At 42.0% G+C, this 18,606-nt stretch overlaps 1 protein-coding gene across 3 annotated transcripts in view; it reads right to left on the bottom strand.

Annotated features, from left to right (window-relative positions):
* col4a6 (collagen, type IV, alpha 6) overlaps positions 1 to 18,606 on the bottom strand; it is a 77,352-nt gene that overhangs the window by 30,576 nt on the left and 28,170 nt on the right. For all 3 annotated transcript variants that reach the window (XM_084003319.1, XM_084003320.1, XM_084003321.1), the window contains exon 4: positions 5,915 to 5,992. In XM_084003319.1, the coding sequence (XP_083859445.1) occupies positions 5,915 to 5,992 (78 nt within the window). The remainder of the gene's footprint in view (positions 1 to 5,914; positions 5,993 to 18,606) is intronic.

The following is an 18,606-nucleotide window of genomic DNA, read 5'->3' as shown; positions in this document are numbered from 1 at the left end:
TTCTACGACACGTCAACACCTCATCTCTGCTTCTTCTCTTTCTACGCTCCGTTGGTGAGCTGATTATTGCTTATTTATTCATTTGTCATTCTAAAAGTTCATTTGCCTCATTTCCTGTGGCATTTATGAAATGTTGCGTTCAAAGTAAGTAAGTAAAAGTAGAAATACCGCATTAATGAAATGTTGCGTTCAAAGTAAGTAAGTAAATGTAGAAATACAGCATTTATGAAATGTTGCATTCAAAGTAAGTAAGTAAAAGTAGAAATACAGCATTTATGAAATGTTGCGTTCAAAGTAAGTAAATAAAAGTAGAAATACCGCATTTATGAAATGTTGCGTTCGAAGTAAGTAAAAGTAGAAATACCGCATTTATGAAATGTTGCATTCAAAGTAAGTAAAAGTAGAAATACCGCATTAATGAAATGTTGCGTTCAAAGTAAGTAAATAAAAGTAAAAAATACCACATTAATGAAATGTTGCGTTCAAAGTAAGTAAATAAAAGTAGAAATACCGCATTAATGAAATGTTGCGTTCAAAGTAAGTAAATAAAAGTAAAAAATACCGCATTTATGAAATGTTGCGTTCAAAGTAAGTAAACGTAGAAATACCACATTAATGAAATGTTCCATTCAAAGTAAGTAAATAAAAGTAGAAATACCGCATTAATGAAATGTTGCGTTCAAAGTAAGTAAAAGTAGAAATACCGCATTTATGAAATGTTCCATTCAAAGTAAGTAAATAAAAGTAGAAATACCGCATTAATGAAATGTTGCGTTCAAAGTAAGTAAACGTAGAAATACCACATTAATCAAATGTTCCATTCAAAGTAAGTAAATAAAAGTAGAAATACCGCATTAATGAAATGTTGCGTTCAAAGTAAGTAAAAGTAGAAATACCGCATTTATGAAATGTTGCGTTCAAAGTAAGTAAAAGTAGAAATACCGCATTAATGAAATGTTCCATTCAAAGTAAGTAAAAGTAGAAATACCGCATTAATGAAATGTTGCGTTCAAAGTAAGTAAATAAAAGTAGAAATACCGCATTTATGAAATGTTGCGTTCAAAGTAAGTAAATAAAAGTAGAAATACCGCATTTATGAAATGTTCCATTCAAAGTAAGTAAAAGTAGAAATACCGCATTAATGAAATGTTGCATTCAAAGTAAGTAAAAGTAGAAATACCACATTAATGAAATGTTGCGTTCAAAGTAAGTAAAAGTAGAAATACCGCATTAATGAAATATTGCGTTCAAAGTAAGTAAATAAAAGTAGAAATACCGCATTAATGAAATGTTGCGTTCAAAGTAAGTAAATAAAAGTAGAAATACCGCATTAATGAAATGTTGCGTTCAAAGTAAGTAAATAAAAGTAGAAATGCCGCATTAATGAAATGTTGCATTCAAAGTAAGTAAATAAAAGTAGAAATACCGCATTAATGAAATGTTGCGTTCAAAGTAAGTAAAAGTAGAAATACCGCATTAATGAAATATTGCGTTCAAAGTAAGTAAATAAAAGTAGAAATACCGCATTAATGAAATGTTGCGTTCAAAGTAAGTAAATAAAAGTAGAAATACCGCATTAATGAAATGTTGCGTTCAAAGTAAGTAAATAAAAGTAGAAATGCCGCATTAATGAAATGTTGCATTCAAAGTAAGTAAATAAAAGTAGAAATACCGCATTAATGAAATGTTGCGTTCAAAGTAAGTAAGTAAAAGTAGAAATACCACGGTGCAAAAGAATACTCGATTTAAGTCTTGAATTAAAAAATAACAGTAAAAATACAGCAGTGTTAGAAAAATGTACTTTAAGTATCAAAAGTAAACTATTATAGAATATTATATTTTAACAATATTATGGTATAATATTATTATTCGATACTTTGTATAAAAAGTTCAATATTTATTAAATAAATACATTTCTCATGGTGAGTTAGTGCTGATGTAATGATTATTGTCCATTATTCAGTTGCTGATTGATTAGTTGCCACCTGATTGATCGATCTGAAACACAACCTTGTTTAGAAATAAGCAGCGTGTTACGTGAACAACTAAAGTGAAATAATGAATGATTCTACGCGGGATGAGGAGGAGGTCGTCCTTCCTCCTGACCGACACACAGCTGGAGGTCTGGAGGAATTAAATCAAGCACACACACTTCCTGACTCCTGCAACTTTAAATGTGTGTGTTGACCTAACCGCTGCTTGAGCACACACACAAAAACCATCCTGTCGTCCCTAACGCTGCCCTTTGACCCCCTTTGGAGTGGATGTTATTGGACTTAATGGATGCAAGATGACGGAGATATTAAAGCCGGGGAAGTCTCTTAACATATGTGAAGGTCGGCTTGGAAACAGCTGTTAATGATGAGAAGCAACACACAGCGGCAGCATCGCCTCTGGACTAGGTTGTGTTCGGGGTCGGGGGTCTTACAGGGTCTTACAGGGTCTCAAAGGGTCTTACAGGGTCTTAAAGGGTCTTACAGGGTCTCACTCAGCCAGTAGAAATACATTCAAGATGATCCATCTCTGTGATACAGTTCTTTATTATCTCACACAGTTGGCAAGAGTTGTGATTGTTCCTCCCATCGTTTACAGATTTTTTATTGGCGGTTCATATCTTTATGTCTCGGCATGTCCTCCTCTTCCTAATAATAATAATAATTCTCTCGTGTGCAATGCCCTCCAGAGTTAAAGGTGCAGTTTTCAGCAGGATTAGCAACAGAAATATGACGTTCTTTCATTTGTTTGCTTTTGATTAAACTAATTTGTCAGCATCTAATGTGAGTGAGGGGATGCTTTATGATAAAAAAGTTACATTTTTTAGGTTTGTTTATATGAGGTAACCTCAACAATGGCTAAGAAACACTCTAACAGTACATTTATTAAGTATTCTAGGGGAATGACGAAAGAGTTATGATTCAAAACTGCGATAATTAGGAGCGATTAAGTTACAGAGGAGAAGAAAGTACGTTTTATGCACATTTTGAAGTAGTTTGAAAAGCTGTATTGCAACGGCAATCTTAATGCTAAGCTACGCTAACCGGCTGCCAGCTACATATTGACGGATCAGAGTGGTATTAATCCTAAATCTAAATATTGATGAGAAAGTAAAACTCTTCCTATGACGACAGTTCTTTGACTAACTAGCTGTTACTCATCCTTAATAAATACAATCCGGTCTGACAGTTCTGGGATTCTCCTCCTTTTAATCCCTTTTTTTTATTTTAATGGAACATTTTACAACCAACAATTTTTAAAGATCAACTGACGCACATCCCAAATGAGTCTTCTGGGCTAAAACGTCTGCACACGATAATTGTTATAATAACAGCACAGGCTGTTCCTCTCTGTGGCTGTGATTGATTTCCTGAAGAAGATGAACCTTTGATGGACCGTACCATTTGTTGCGGTTCCCCCCCGGGCATCAACAGAGCATCGCCACGATCACATGACAGCGTTTACGCCGCCACTCACTCGGCAGCGGCTTTGTTCTCGTTCGTCTCGTTACTTGTCGGCTTTGTGTTTTCAGGAAACGATGCCAACGTTTCTATCTGGCACGGCGTCGGCATCATATACCCATGATGCATCTCCACGATGACTGATAGCTTCAATCTACATGGATATGATAGGAAGATAAACATGTACGCTGATGACGCCACGCTGTGACTGCTCCTAAAACACCAGCAGTTCTCAAATTAATCTACACCTTTACAGGTCTAATATTAACTGGAATAAAAGAGTAAACCTGCCTCATAATTACTATATTTTTAGTGGAATCTTCTTTTAGGAAACAGCTTTTTTTTTGTTGCAAATTAATTGAATGAGATTTCTAGGAATGAATGCAGCATCAACTCAAATATTTCGTGTAGAACAACATGAATGTAATGGAAATGAACCATAGATGAATATTTTGAAAATGAACATCTTACGTAGGTTTACATACATTATTTATTGTCTTCCTTTTAAGGAATGGATGTGTTCAAGTTGAGACGTTCCCCTTTTTTTCACAGCAGCCATTTTAACGTGTAGTTTCAGGGTGTAATTAATAACATGAATAATGGCCCTGTTCCATTTAGTTGGGTTGGGCTGGCTCAAGGGAAACTCACCCTGCAAATACATGTCAAACACTGATAAACCCAGAATTTAATTGAAATAAACTGCAGTCTGACACTATGGAAAACTATGATAAACGTGCTAGAAGTCTACGAATAGGTCTATTTGTTGTTAAAGTTTTAGAAGAAGAGTTATGCTTCATCGTCGGCCGACTCCGCTGCACCTGTGTGCTTCCAGGCTGATGGAGAACTTCACCTCGGCGACCTTCGACTGCAAAAGTAAAACCGAAAAGAGACAAATAAGCACCTTAGCGCTTAAACGGCTCAGTTAAAGGAGGTAATGCGGCGGCGTTGGAGGCGGCTGTGTCATTTGGGCCGAGCAGAGGCCTTTCCCGGGGTAGGGGGTATTACCTGAGCCGTATCATTTACCCACAGTTACCTGGGAGTCACGCCGTGGTATTTAGCTGAACGAGCGTACGGTGGACGGGCGCTAAGTGTAGGCTTCTGTCAGACAGTAATTGTTGTTTGGATAGGAGCTGCAGTCAGTCTGGTTTCATCACACAGCCGGGGTCGGGGTTTCTGTACAGTCACCTACATGTACGTCCACTTTAATCAGTACTAGTACACTCGTAGTATAGTATACTACTGGTGATACTACGTTCGGAACGAAACCTAAGAACGATTCGGACGAAGAGAAGATGACGTCTCCACTTCCTGTAAATGTTTTCCACAATAAAAGACCAACTTTCAGCTAAAAACAACTGCATTAAAAGGCTGTCGTTTCTGCTGCTCTACCTTCTATCTGTCACCTAGCATCTATTTTTGGGAAATACTGGCTATAAAATCAGTAGATTAAATGATTTTGTGCCCAAAAGACAAGTTTTAATTGCTACACTGATAGAATTTATGTAAATTCCACCATTTCTGAGACCAAACGTATCCCCTTGAATACTGTTTTATATTGAAATTTAACCATAAAATGCTCTAGATTTCGGATAATTCTACATTAATTGTGTATTTTATTGTTGTCTTTGCAGGCCGTGTGAAACAGCATTAAAACAACATCCTTTCTACCCGTTGGTGGGATGTTTTCTTCCTGCGTTGCTATTAAACATTTACAGCGTTCGCCTCTGACCCGACGATGCCGACGCTCTCGTTAATGTGCAGGAATTTATACGAAGACGGCAGGTTTCGTGAATGAGTGGTGAAGCTGCTCGATGGAAGGTAAACAGCTGACGGCTGAGTCTACGTCTCTATAGGTGGAGAACCCTGATGGTAGTTGTGGTCTGATTCCTCGCCTGGAGAAACCCCCAACCCGGTCTGTTGGAACACGAGTAACAACACTGACAAACTGCTGAAGCTGTTTGATGGAGAACGATAAGAATGGAGCCCCGAGGTCGCACTTTCTTAATGAAGGGAGAGGATTTAAATTAAGTAACTGAATAAACACGCTGGAAAGAACAAACCACCAACATGTGCAGTAAATATGTCAGAATGGATGTCAGATCAAAGCATCCGTACAGGAGTAACAGGTCGTAAACAGGAGAGACAATTCAAATAAACAAGATAATGGATGGATAAGATGGGAAATGGGATGTAGACGATTGATGGAAATGAACAATTAAACAAAATCAGCTAAAGGATGGATTAAAGAGTGTTTTTTGTGTTTGTATCGGAACATGAACCCAGCCAACTTATAGTTCCTCTCTAATATTTACGTTATTTATTCATTCTAATGTTGAGTGCTTATAATTTGCATGATGTCTTATGTCTACGTGTCTATAAGTGTTCTTAACGAGACATATAACGAGTCTCATGAAGACAGACGGTCTGTTCTGTGAGTCCTGATGAAGAGAGGGACTCACCCGGCCTCCTTTCTCCGGGTTGCACCTGCATCCTTCCCCACAGTCCCGGCCTGCACACGGCTCGTTGGGGTCGCTGCCCTGCACACACACAGACAGAACATGCTTGTTAAGACCAGACACTTTGGGGGAACACCCGAACGCAACACGGCGACATGAAGAAACTCATCGGGGGAGACGCTGGCACATCGTAACAGGATTTGGAGGGAAGAAAGGATTCCGATCATCGCCGATGTGATTCCACATCCAACCCGACGTGTGCTATCAGGTTTGAGTTTGCAGCCTGTGTGTATCTGTTTGAAGGCTTTCTACCTGCAGCAGCTTTAGCAGCTTCAGCAGCAGCCTCTACAGGACTCCTTCCATAGTGTCACTGTGACCTGGGGCGTTTGTTTTCTCCTCCAGGGTCTCCAGGAGCGGGAGGGGTTCATATGATACACAAGGCTCTGAGTTAAGTGGATGAATATCATGAATAATCCTTTAATGCAGCCAAACTCAAGGGTTTTTTCTACATACTTTGAATGTAAATAATGTGACATTACTGTAAAAACCATAAAAAAGGCTTGTTTATTAAAACAATGTGCCAGGAGAGCCCCCCCCCCCTTCCCCGACAGAGGTCAGGGGTCAGCCCAGGATGTCTGTTATGTGTTTATTAAGTGGCCCTCGGCCTCCTGCCGCCCTGCACGGTACGATATTATATATATATATGAGGATTATAGATGAATATATATGATTCAGGTGCTCAGAAAGAAACGACTGAACTCGTAAAGATTGGATTAAAACCTCACACATACAACACATGTGATTACGTTGATTTAAATGGTTAAACATACAGATTTGAGTCGACCTTTAAAACATTAAACACATTATTCAGAATTCAAATTGACTTTAGGATTTTCCTGTGAGAAATAAAAAACTCACTTAAAGCTCAATTTAACGGCTTTTTTCCAGAGCTTTCAACCACATGTCACTTCCTTCTTCCTCGGCTGAAGTTTGCATAGTTCCTATAGGTTCCTACAACATTATTCTATTCCAAATTCAAAAAGTTTGCATGGATGAAGCGAGGAAGAGGAGATATTTTCCCTTTTAAAAACATGGTCATGCTGTATCCTTGTGCATTAAAACAGGTAACCTCTCTGTGAACTACAGATTAACCTCCGTGTGATCGGCTGGCATTCCTGAGATCTCCACGGAGAAAACATCACGCAGCGCTTTCAGAGAGAGCTTTCATAAAGCTGACGTCTGAGTGGCGTAAGCTCATATAGACATATTTCTATATGTGAGCCTCTTAACACTTAAAAACACCTGACGCCATGGCGACCGCCGTCGTGAGGTGACGCTTCCTGGGGACGACGGGGGGCGAACGCCTCATACGAGTCGACAGGTTGGGGGTCTGCTGGAGGTCAAAGCGGGTCACGCCTGGCATTTCAGTGTGATTAGTGATGAAAGGGTGGCGACGGGGTGGAGGGGGGAGAAGGGTGTGGACCGGGGCGTGATGGAGGATGGAGGAGGTGGAGGCTGTGTTGGTTCATATGACCTGAGAGGGTCCACAACCACACCGGAGGTCAAGGACCCACCGAGACCTCCATAAGTAGTCATCAGAGGGTCTAGTCTGGGTCTCAGGAGGATATAATACCAGCCTGGGAAACACCCAACACGCCACTCATTATTATTATATAGATATATTGATCATAAGTGGTGGATTTCTCTGCAATCAAGAACATTTATTGATTTTATCAGGTAAGAAAATCACAAAATTGCAAAGAAATACGTATAAATGTGTATACATTTGAGGTACTTGCTTGAGTATTTCCAGTATTTTCCTGAGAGGTAAATATTGTACTTTTTAAATTCATCACATCCTCCCTGTCCAGTAAAAAAACCACGTATCTCCAGATGGAGGGAATGATTCTCCATCGTCATGCAAAGAAACTCTTTTCTCGTTTCTCAAAGGACGGATGATGATGTCATAGAATAGGATGCATTCCAGGATGTTATAGAAATGTAGAAATTAGTTGAAAACATTAATTATTAATAGGGAACAAAGTGTGTAAAGGAGGTTCATGCTTCTTCTCATGAGAAAGCGAGCTTGGCACCAAGTAGAGAGAGAGAGTAATGGAGGGGAAAGGTCAGCGGTGCTGCTCCTGCTTTCTTCCCTCTGATCTCCTCGACTCCTCTAATCACGATGACAGAAGGAGGGCAGGAGAGGGAGAAAGTGAGCAGGGAGACGCTGAAATTTGGGCTAATGGAGGAAGAGAGAGGAAAAAAAGAGAGCAGCTCAAATGAAACATTTGGCAAAAGAAGAAAAGACTAAAAATAGATGCAAAACATGTGATTTTTGCAGCATTTAGGCTCCAAAAAGGAAGTAAAGGAGAACTTTACGTCTCTGAGCTCACATCTTCATATCATGTTGCTCTGATCCACAGTGATTGTTACTGGACCTCATTGTTCTGGGATATAATCCCTCCACCTGAGGGGCGACACTGAAGGATGAGACGGGCAAACGGGTGCTAAGCCGGCACCCGAGGGTGAGCATTCAACCCTTCAGAGAGGGGGCCGCATGATGTGGTGTTAAATATGGAAACACCTTAATTATTACAGGTAATTAAACACATATAAATAAATAAACCTCACAAAGGTAGAAACTCAGGGGACCAGCGTTCGGGATCATCTTCATCTTCTGTCAAAAAAATATGACGAGTAGGGGCGAGATGGCGTTGCCCGGGGCAACATTCTTCCACAGGGAACAAAGGCGTGTGAGGACAATGAGCTGAAACCCCCGGTTAACGATCTCTGAAACGCCGCTGAGGTAAAGATACGCCGACTACGACGTGAAGCAACAGGCTCCTGGATCTCATCCTCCTCCTCCTTCCACTCTGTCATCCCGGCATTAACGCAGCTATGCGCCCTTAAGCTTCGGCTAATGTTCCCCGATCAATCTCCGCTTGTTTGCTCGTCTCTACTGTCCAAACACTCCGGCGTACGAGCGTCTAGCGGAGGAAGCGAAAGGGCCTCGAACCCCCGGCTGCCTGGACTTGTCTGGTTCATTCCTATAAGGTCTGCTGATGTTATCCGAGGGACGGTTGAGTCTAGGGTTACCCGCAACATAGGGCACGGCGTGATGTGACAGGACGTACAGTTTGTTTGACATTTTTCTAGAAAGCCAGATAAAGCCTTGTATGTTATAGAATTCCTGACGTTTACCAGGATGGTGGTGGTTTTAAGTGCAGAGAGGCGGGACGTCCCCGAGGGAAGGCCTGATCCCGTATCAGCAGAAATGACACTCTGATGGACCATCATGGACTGTTTCTGTCTATAAAAGGAAACCTACGACTGTAACATCGGTTCTATGAGTCCTGGATGGAGTGGAGATGAACTAGAACGCAAATTATTTGCATCAATTTGGAATATTTCTGTCATGACTGTGGGTTTTGTTGGTTAATTTGTAGGCTTGTACTTCCTGGTCCTTGTTGTTTCTTCTGGCTTGTACTTCCTGGTCCTTGTTGTTTCTTCTGGCTTGTACTTCCTGGTCCTTGTTGTTTCTTCCGTCTTGTACTTCCTGGTCCTTGTTGTTTCTTCTGTCTTGTACTTCCTGGTCCTTGTTGTTTCTTCTGTCTTGTACTTCCTGGTCCTTGTTGTTTCTTCTGGCTTGTACTTCCTGGTCCTTGTTGTTTCTTCCGTCTTGTCCTTCCTGGTCCTTGTTGTTTCTTCTGTCTTGTACTTCCTGGTCCTTGTTGTTTCTTCTGTCTTGTACTTCCTGGTCCTTGTTGTTTCTTCTGGCTTGTACTTCCTGGTCCTTGTTGTTTCTTCTGGCTTGTACTTCCTGGTCCTTGTTGTTTCTTCTGGCTTGTACTTCCTGGTCCTTGTTGTTTCTTCCGTCTTGTACTTCCTGGTCCTTGTTGTTTCTTCTGTCTTGTACTTCCTGGTCCTTGTTGTTTCTTCTGTCTTGTACTTCCTGGTCCTTGTTGTTTCTTCTGGCTTGTACTTCCTGGTCCTTGTTGTTTCTTCCGTCTTGTCCTTCCTGGTCCTTGTTGTTTCTTCTGTCTTGTACTTCCTGGTCCTTGTTGTTTCTTCTGTCTTGTACTTCCTGGTCCTTGTTGTTTCTTCTGTCTTGTACTTCCTGGTCCTTGTTGTTTCTTCTTTCTTGTAATTCCTGGTCCTTGTTGTTTCTTCTGTCTTGCTTTTTTTTTTTGCTACTTTGCCTTTCTTACCCCTTTGACTGTTTTTTTGTACCTGACTCCCTGGATTTTGTATTTGCGTGACAATTTCTACATTTTGGAAAATATAGCTTCAGGAACTGTAATAAAAGTTCCCAGAACACAGGGACGATTTAAAAAACACACACTTGGACACCTAAGGAAGTTAATCTTGTATCCATTTAACATTTTATGATGATGAGAGTAAAGTTAAGCTTCCCGACTCACTTAAAAAATATAAACATATTGTTTTGTCTGTTTGATTGACAAGTGAACTTTGGGAATTGAAGTGGACCCTTGAAGCCTTCCATACCGAGTGACGCTCAGGAATCCGCCGCCTGTCGATCCGTTTGTCATGACACGCCAACGACCGTGACATCACACCAAGCAAACGCCAACGTGGAGGCGGAGCTCTGACAACCAAAACCCCACTGAGGTCCTCAGCGAGCGACAGTGCCGACCCTCTTTACATTTCACCTGAACCTTAAGGCGACGTTGAGGAATGACTTCTTAGAGGTCACGCACAGAAAGGAAGGCAAAGGGCGAAGAAAGAAAACGAGATAAGAGGAAGAAGAAAACGTCTTTTCCCTCTCTCCGGCGTCCTTGTGTTTTTTTTTCATTATCATGGCATCTCTTCCCTGTTTTGTCTTCCCCCCCTCATTATCTCCCCTCTTCCTCTGGTCCATCTGTGACCCTGACATCCACGGCGGGAGACTAAGCAGCTGTGTTTGGGCCTCCAGGCGTTCCTCCTTTACTTCTGTTTATTCCACGCTGTGTGTGTGTGTGTGAGCACGCTTTGTGTACTTGTACACAATCTCACGTGGATTTCTGTCATGTCGACCACCCAGCTGGAGTCGGATCATCTTTTTTTCCGTGGTGATAAAAGCGGCCAAACAGGACGTGGCATGTAGACGTGAATGTAAACTAAAGTATACGTTCATCAGGAGACGGGACGAGAAACGTTCCTCAGACTTTTACACGATTTAAAACTCAATAAAACACGTTGGAGGGGTTTCAACAGCAAAAAAGCAGAACTTCAGTGCATGAAAAGTGCTCAAACGTGACTTTTTCCAAAGGTTTTTATCCAACCAGAGGGTATTTTTTCTCATCTTCCGTGCAGCCATTGACTTCCACTCACTTTTGTGTGCTTTCAAAGGCAATAAGCAAACATTTGAGACTTGTTTGAGCTGGATGAACATTCAAATGCGTTTATTTACTGGAGCAAGTTTATAGAATCTGTTCTACAAAATCAATGGAAACCAATGGAAGTCTGAAAATTCATACAATAAAACTCCTTATTAAAGATATAAAAGTACACGATTTGCAATAAATCTCTGCTGTGGTCCTTTAAAACAACAGTTGTCATGAACTGTAAGCCCAGATGCATTGTGGGACTCCACATAAGCAGACAGTATTAACAGCATAATGGAAATCTGATCCGGTTAAGACGGTTAAACCTTAAATCAGTCACCATCTCTTCAGTCCGACGTGCTGATGCCGGCTTTCCTGATCTGAGATTAGTTAAACTCAACTAAGCTACGTAGAGCTGCTAGCGAGGGCCACGTCTCTCCCCGACACCGAGGACGGAGAGAGGGAACCGACCCGGGGAAAGAATGGAGAAGCATGAAAACATGTCTCACTGAGCCAGAAAATGTGAAGCCCGAGGCGGAAAAGTTCACGGCACCGGAGTTTGATGGCTGATGAGCACTTATGATGATGGAATACAAATATATAGAAACATAACACACGAGCGTAAAGAAAACAAACCATCAATCACTGCAGACCGCTGTCTTACAGCTGATCACAGATGTGATTACAGATGTTCCCCGCCTCGCCTCATGGATGTGTTTGAGAGAAGAAGAAGAAAGCTATCTACGAAGAGAGAGAGGGAGGTATATGATACCATCATGATGCATGAACGAACTATCTGGATCAGTGACACTGAGACTGTACTATAAAAGTGCTCTAGTGTGTGTGTGTGTGTATTTATGTGGATAAGTTACTTTGCAGTTTGTGCTTCTCAACACAACAAATATATTATAATTCAATGATACGTTAAATATTCTGCACCATGAGTACTTTTACCAATGGTACTCTAAAAAAAAAACGTATTATGACCAAAAAAAAGGTTTATATAATAGATGGTAACTTCCTGTCAGCTGATACAACGCAACAGGAAGTACATATGAAAATCTAACGTCAGGATTCTCCCGTATCAGTCACAAAATTATCCCAATAATATGATTAAAACTCTTAAAATGGGATTAAAACAACTGGAATTTCGTTAGAAAAAAACATGGATTCCGTCACACAATGAAATAATGTGAAACAAGAAGACGGTAAATCATAAGAGGGTCATCCCACCAGACGTTCAGTCATGATGGAACAGAAACATCGCTATTATCCCGATCAGGACTGGGCCTCGCCTCGTTGGCTCCGCCTCTCTTTTATCCCGTTGTCTTTAATCACCTCCGACAGATATGGATCCATGCTTTTATCCTACCTTCATTACGTGAATCACATTTTCCCTTCACACCTAGAGCGGCTGGATCTCCTCCTAGAACAGCACACCCCCAATTAGATGACCTCACCTCCTACCGTTGCCCCCGGTAACCAACACCCGCCCACTTCTATTAAAGTTCCACGCTGACAGCGAGTCGAGTCGGGCGTCGAGCCAAGGCGCTCGGAACATGAGCTTCCGGTCGGGATTCGGTTTCGGCTCCGAGTGACGCGGAAATAAAGCCGGAGCGCCAAATATAGAACAGCGTGTCACTTTTAAAGTTCACGCGGGGTCAACGCACGCCGTCCGTTTAGTACCAGGAAGATCTGCTTTTTTTATGATATTAGACAGAAATCATGCTATCATTCTGTCAGCATCAACAACACTGGGATTCCCCGGAGCGTGCCGTGGTTTCCAGTGGAAACTTTAATCAGCTAACAACATGGTGTGAACATCATCCACCTTTCAGCACCAACACTTGGAAGGAGCATCCTCCACGCCTCGGCCAGGAACAGGCAGCTTCACGCCGCTCCATGCTGGCATCCGACAGCCATAAAAAAAAAAGAGAGGGCCTCGGAGGCCGGAGCCAAAACAAACCTCCAGAGGCTGTCTGGACAAAAAAAGCTACAGGGCGAGCGGCGGAGCGGATGAAGTGTGTGTTTAGGTGCAAATGGGTCATTAATTACACGCCGGCAAACCAAAAAACAGACCAGATGGGAAAGGAAGGTTTGGCACAAAGGAATGAGGAGTTGTCACCGCGGTGTTTTTGGCAACTCGTGCTCCGACTTGTGGAATCAGACACGGTGGAACGCCTCGGTGAATAAACCGGGGAACAAAGCGGCTCCGACTTTGTTCCCCAAACTTAGAGAAGAAAAAAGGTCCAAAACTATAGACACAACAGACTAAAATACACTTCATCATCACGTTTAATTCTGTATCGTCTACGATGGAGCGAGGTCGCATTTATACGACATCGCCAGGGCATTAGATACTCTTGCTGCAGGGGGCGGAGCCTAAACGCTGGGAGGTGAAAGACTCGGCTAATCGACACCATCAGCGGTAGTTTAAATGTCTGGGGTTTATCCTCAGGTGAACACGACTAACCAGGCTAACCGGGCTAAACCAACTAGTTTGCTCTCCAAACACTTTCCAGGTAAAACTTCGTACCGAAGATTTCCTCTACGAATGTTTCACCTCTACTGAACGCAAGTCAACGCAACTGTTGCAACCAAAAGGCAGCAACTGCTTTATCAACCTTGTCTTTCTAACGGTGAACATCTGGACGACTTCAGCTGGATTCCATGTTCTGCAAGTAAACATCCCGTTTTCCGTTTGAGCATCTGGGTCGGGTTTCCTCGAACGGACAAATCACTTCCTCTTCCAGGTGTTGACGGAACAAAACTTTATATCTGCTCTTGTTTTGACAGAGAGTGAGACAAATGATCCCACGAGTGACGTCGCTCCGAGGATTTACGATTTGATTTAAAATAAGAAGACGCACGACGCTAAAGATAATATTTGGATCCATTAGTGTGCTATGATGTTATCCGGGGGAGTCTGGACAGAGCCGAGGGCTGCCGGCTGCGTAGTAAACAAGGAATTAACTCGTCAAATACTCCTAAATACTCATAAAGCAGCGCAAACAAGCATCATCTAATGCTGGAAGACATGAGGCTTCACATGTAGTCTCATTAAACCAAACCACGTAAATACAATAATCCTGAATGACTACAGAGGGTTCTAACCAGTATTGTTGCATCGGGTTGTAGGTACTAAGGGTAGACAGACTCTGATGCTCCGGGCCCGGAGGTCTGAAACCCGGAGAAAACCTTCAATTACGTTCAATGAGCAACACTTCTACTTGTAAACAACTCTGAACACGCTAAATGTGTGGAAACGGAACATATCAATGATCTGTAAACACACACACACACACATGAGGTGACTGCCCACCCCCGTCACAATGCTACCATAATCACCCCCCCTTTGAAGTGCATTAAACGCCCCTCGCCTGCAGGCGACGAGGGGCTTTTGAAGAGGAATGGGGAGATAATGGAGGAGTGAACCGACAACCTACAGAGGGGCGGGACATAAGGGCGTCCATAATGGAAACTGGGTGTAATGGCGGATAAAAACACACACACGGGGCCGATGGCGTGAAAGTAATCTGGAGAGCCGGGATCTAAAGATGGAGGAGGAGGAGGTGGGATCTGGTTTCCCCGGTGTGGTCCCCGTCTCGTCAAAGCTCGTGTGATCAGAGAGCGGGAAGAGGAGGCGAAGATACAAATATGTGTGTTTTGTCTCCGCGTCACAAAAGGACAACGATTACAGCTCAGTGTGTGAGAGGGAATCTGAGATCCAGCTAATGTGCCTCCGAAGGGTTGTCACATGGCTATGTCCTTACCTGGAGGCCCACAGGGACACACACACACACACACACACACACACACACACACAGTCTAAGGTTTCACCGGACAGACAGGAGTAAACCGATCGGTGGGTCCCCACGGATCCACTTGAAAGGCTGTATAATGCCCAGTAACACTGCCTGTGTGTGTGTGTGTGTGTGTGTGTGGGTGTGTGTTCTAGAAACACGTGTTGTGTGATTGAGGCCTACTGCTTCCATGTTTGTGTGTATGACCCTTTAGGACGATCCTTTGCCACAGCGTAACCATGGAAACCCACCAGATACCAGCTGACCTCACACGCTGATGTTTTTCTTTTCTTTTTTTTAAAAACGTGAGTAGCTCGGCTTTAAAAGCCAACGTGCACCTCGGGTTTCCCCGCCGTATCCCGCCGCCAAACAAACCGGGATCTATTTTTAGCAACGGAAGTCTCACCAACAGAGCTGACACTTCACTCCTGTGCTTCTTTTTTTTTTCTTCCTCCCCTTTGCCGAGGTGGTGTGAATAGAGGGTCGGTGGTAATCTGTGTGTGTGTGTGTGTGTTATGAATTCCACACCTGCAGCTCCAATAAGAAACACGGCTCGGCTACACACATGTGTTCTGTCCACTTAGCTTAGCGTAGCTTAGCTTAGCACAAAAAGACTGGAAACAAAGGGCAAACAGCTAGCGTCCGAGGGTGACACGCCTACAGTAATTTAATCCGCTGTGTTTAATCCCAACAAAAAGCTCAGAGTAAAACAACAATGTGTTGAGAGGATTAACTTCCCTTCACTGATGAAGAACATGAGATGTAATCGAAAGCCCCAGGAAACATAATAAGGAGACAGGGCTGCAATTAGTTTGTCAGAACCTTCGTTTACATTTTGTTTTTACCCTGTTAAACAAAAGTGGGCGTGACCTACAAGTAAAAATAAAAGAATATAAATATATCTCTATCTAAACGATTTAAAACAATATTCCCAATATCAAAGATACAATTAAATAAAGTCAATAAAATAATACGACGGATGTCAATATATGATTATTTTCACAATAAAAAGAAATACAATAAACAATAAAAAGAAAGTATTAGAATTTTGATTTTCAAGGAATTAATTAAATTAAATTAAATTTGACTCGTATCTTTCTGACTTTGCCAACACGACTTTGACCCCGTTGACCTTTACCCGCCAGACACCGATCACCACCATCAAAAAGTCCTCTCTGCCTGTAAATCTATCTGATGAGTGATTCCTGTGGACGGACAGACTTCCTCCGCTGACTCACCCTCCATCAGCTTTTACCGATTGAAGTGGAACTGAGCAAACATGACGCGTGTCTCGCCGCCAACGCAGTCCGCTGCTACTGTGCAGCCAGACGGATACATGAAAAACCACAGAGGTTAAATAGTGAGCTCTGATTCATCACCCTGTCTGTGTGTCTTTTCACTTTTCTTTTTTTATCTCCAAAAGAAAGAGGAAACGCTGAATCCTTGCCAGCTCCAGCAGTTCCCCTCTTTGACCACAGGGGGCGACGTGGAGACAGGCAGAACCCGTCGTCTGATCACAAACGGAGGGAAAAACCCCACTAAATTTCCCTTTCACCCTCCTGACTAACTAACCTCACTCATTATGGTGACGAACTCGCCTTTAAATAATCCTGGGTGTTTGTTTTAACCTGCTCCGCGGACCAGACGGGTGGAGACAGTCTGAATCACAGCAGCCAAAAACAGAATCATGATTTGATCCTCATTGGGGAAGTTTGTTTTTATGATCTGCAGGGAGGTCAGAGGTCAGTTTCAGGCCTTGTTTTGTGCAATTTTTATCACTTAGTTTGTTTGTTTTCAACATCCTTCTTATAAAATATCATCTTTAGATATGATACATTGAATCAGAAACACTAGAATACACGTTATGTTGGATTTTAAGCACAAACAACAGACTCTTCCCTCAACGTCTGTGTTTATTTGTACAAACCGGAGCTTCTCTCCAGTAAAGCGTCCCGTGCAGGGTCCAGTGAATCCCCTGATATGATGCGAGCTGTAATACTAACAGACCTGAAACAGCCTGATGCCCTTATATGGAGAAGACGTGCCCATGTGACACCTTTCACGTTCTATTGTAAACGACGAGTCCTTAAAAACGCCATAAAACTAATCAAACACGGCTAACCTGCAGCTCTGAGTGACTCTCCGCTCTCGGGGCTGACGTGTCGTCGTGGCGATCGCTGAAATGACCATATAAGGTAAGGGTTTCCTAAAGTCCAAACCGGACACCTCCAGAGCTTTATGGGCTCTTTAAAGCCCGAGTTTGTCTCTTCTTTGGTTGGTTTCTAAACATCGTACATGACGGTTCATTGCATATAAAAAAAAAAAGAACTAAATCAACGTATTTATTATTTCTAACGAGAAGGATGTTGATATCTAAACACTTTAAGGTGGCCTGTCCCTTTAAGACAACTTAAATATTAAATATTACAAGTTAGATAGATTGATTTAATGATAATAAAGGCTTGACATCCGAAGTAAACAAAGTAAAAGAAAGTGTGATGGAATGAGTGAATATATATCTTTTAGAATTAGCTTTAGCCACCTTATGCTAATTCGTGTGTATTCTTTGCAACAAAAACACACCTTTGGATGAAATGGATGAGGAAGGTGTGTGTGGGAAAGACACAACACACAAACACAGTAACCAGGGAGCGAGTATGTGTTCATATAAGTAGCCTGCAGGCAGAAAAAAACTCCCAGCGATGCTAAGCTATCCCCCCCCCCCCCACCCTCCAGTCAATCAGCTTTTCAGCAGCTCCTAAAGCAGCATGGTGAGGTTTAAATATCACCCTGACGCTCCGGCTTTTGTGATGTGCCTCCTCTTTCTCTTCCTCCTAAACACACAAGTCAGCCATGTGTTCCTGCATGTGGGAGAGGAGAGGCCAGAACAACGGAGTTACCTACACACCATTAGACTTTGATGGGAACCAGTAAAATACAGCCTGAAGCTGTGAATGGGAGAGACAGAAAGGAGTGTAAGGAGAGAGAAAAAAAACCCTTCTCGGCTCGGAGACGAGCCTGAAAAGAGAGGGGATTTATTGTAAATCATCATATATGATCAAATACTGCAGCGTATCCATGTAAGATAGAAGATTTAAAAAAGTATGGAGGCCCATGGGTGACAAACGGCAGTAAAAAAGAATGTTGATTTACAAAAAGTGAGGTTTTAAATACAAATGTGCTTTAAATGTAACTGTTAATCTGTCTTTGTTGTGTTAGTTTGATCTATTTTTATAGTTTAGATGTCATTATTTTCAGTGTTATGGAACATTCTTAATGTCTTTTAGCATATTGGACCATGTCTATAATGTTATCCCTTGGATTTTATTTGTAATTATATCATTTGTTATTTTACCTCCAAACATCAAATGATTGCAATACATAAACACACTATACACATTATTAGCCTTTTATCGGTTTGCTCATCAAACGAAACCACCTGATTTGATATTTTCTTGCTTTTTGAGTCATATTTAAATATTTAATTTAAATGAAATATTCACATTTTCCCCACTCATAAAGTCTAACTTAAAAAAATATGCCATGTTAATGTAGTTTTTTTCTTTAA

The sequence above is a fragment of the Eutrigla gurnardus genome (assembly GCF_963514095.1).
Source record: "Eutrigla gurnardus genome assembly, chromosome: 23".
Classification (NCBI taxonomy): Eukaryota; Metazoa; Chordata; class Actinopteri; order Perciformes; family Triglidae; genus Eutrigla; species Eutrigla gurnardus.
The sequence above is the reverse complement of the archived record's forward strand: the minus strand, read 5'-3'. Positions and strand labels throughout refer to the sequence as shown.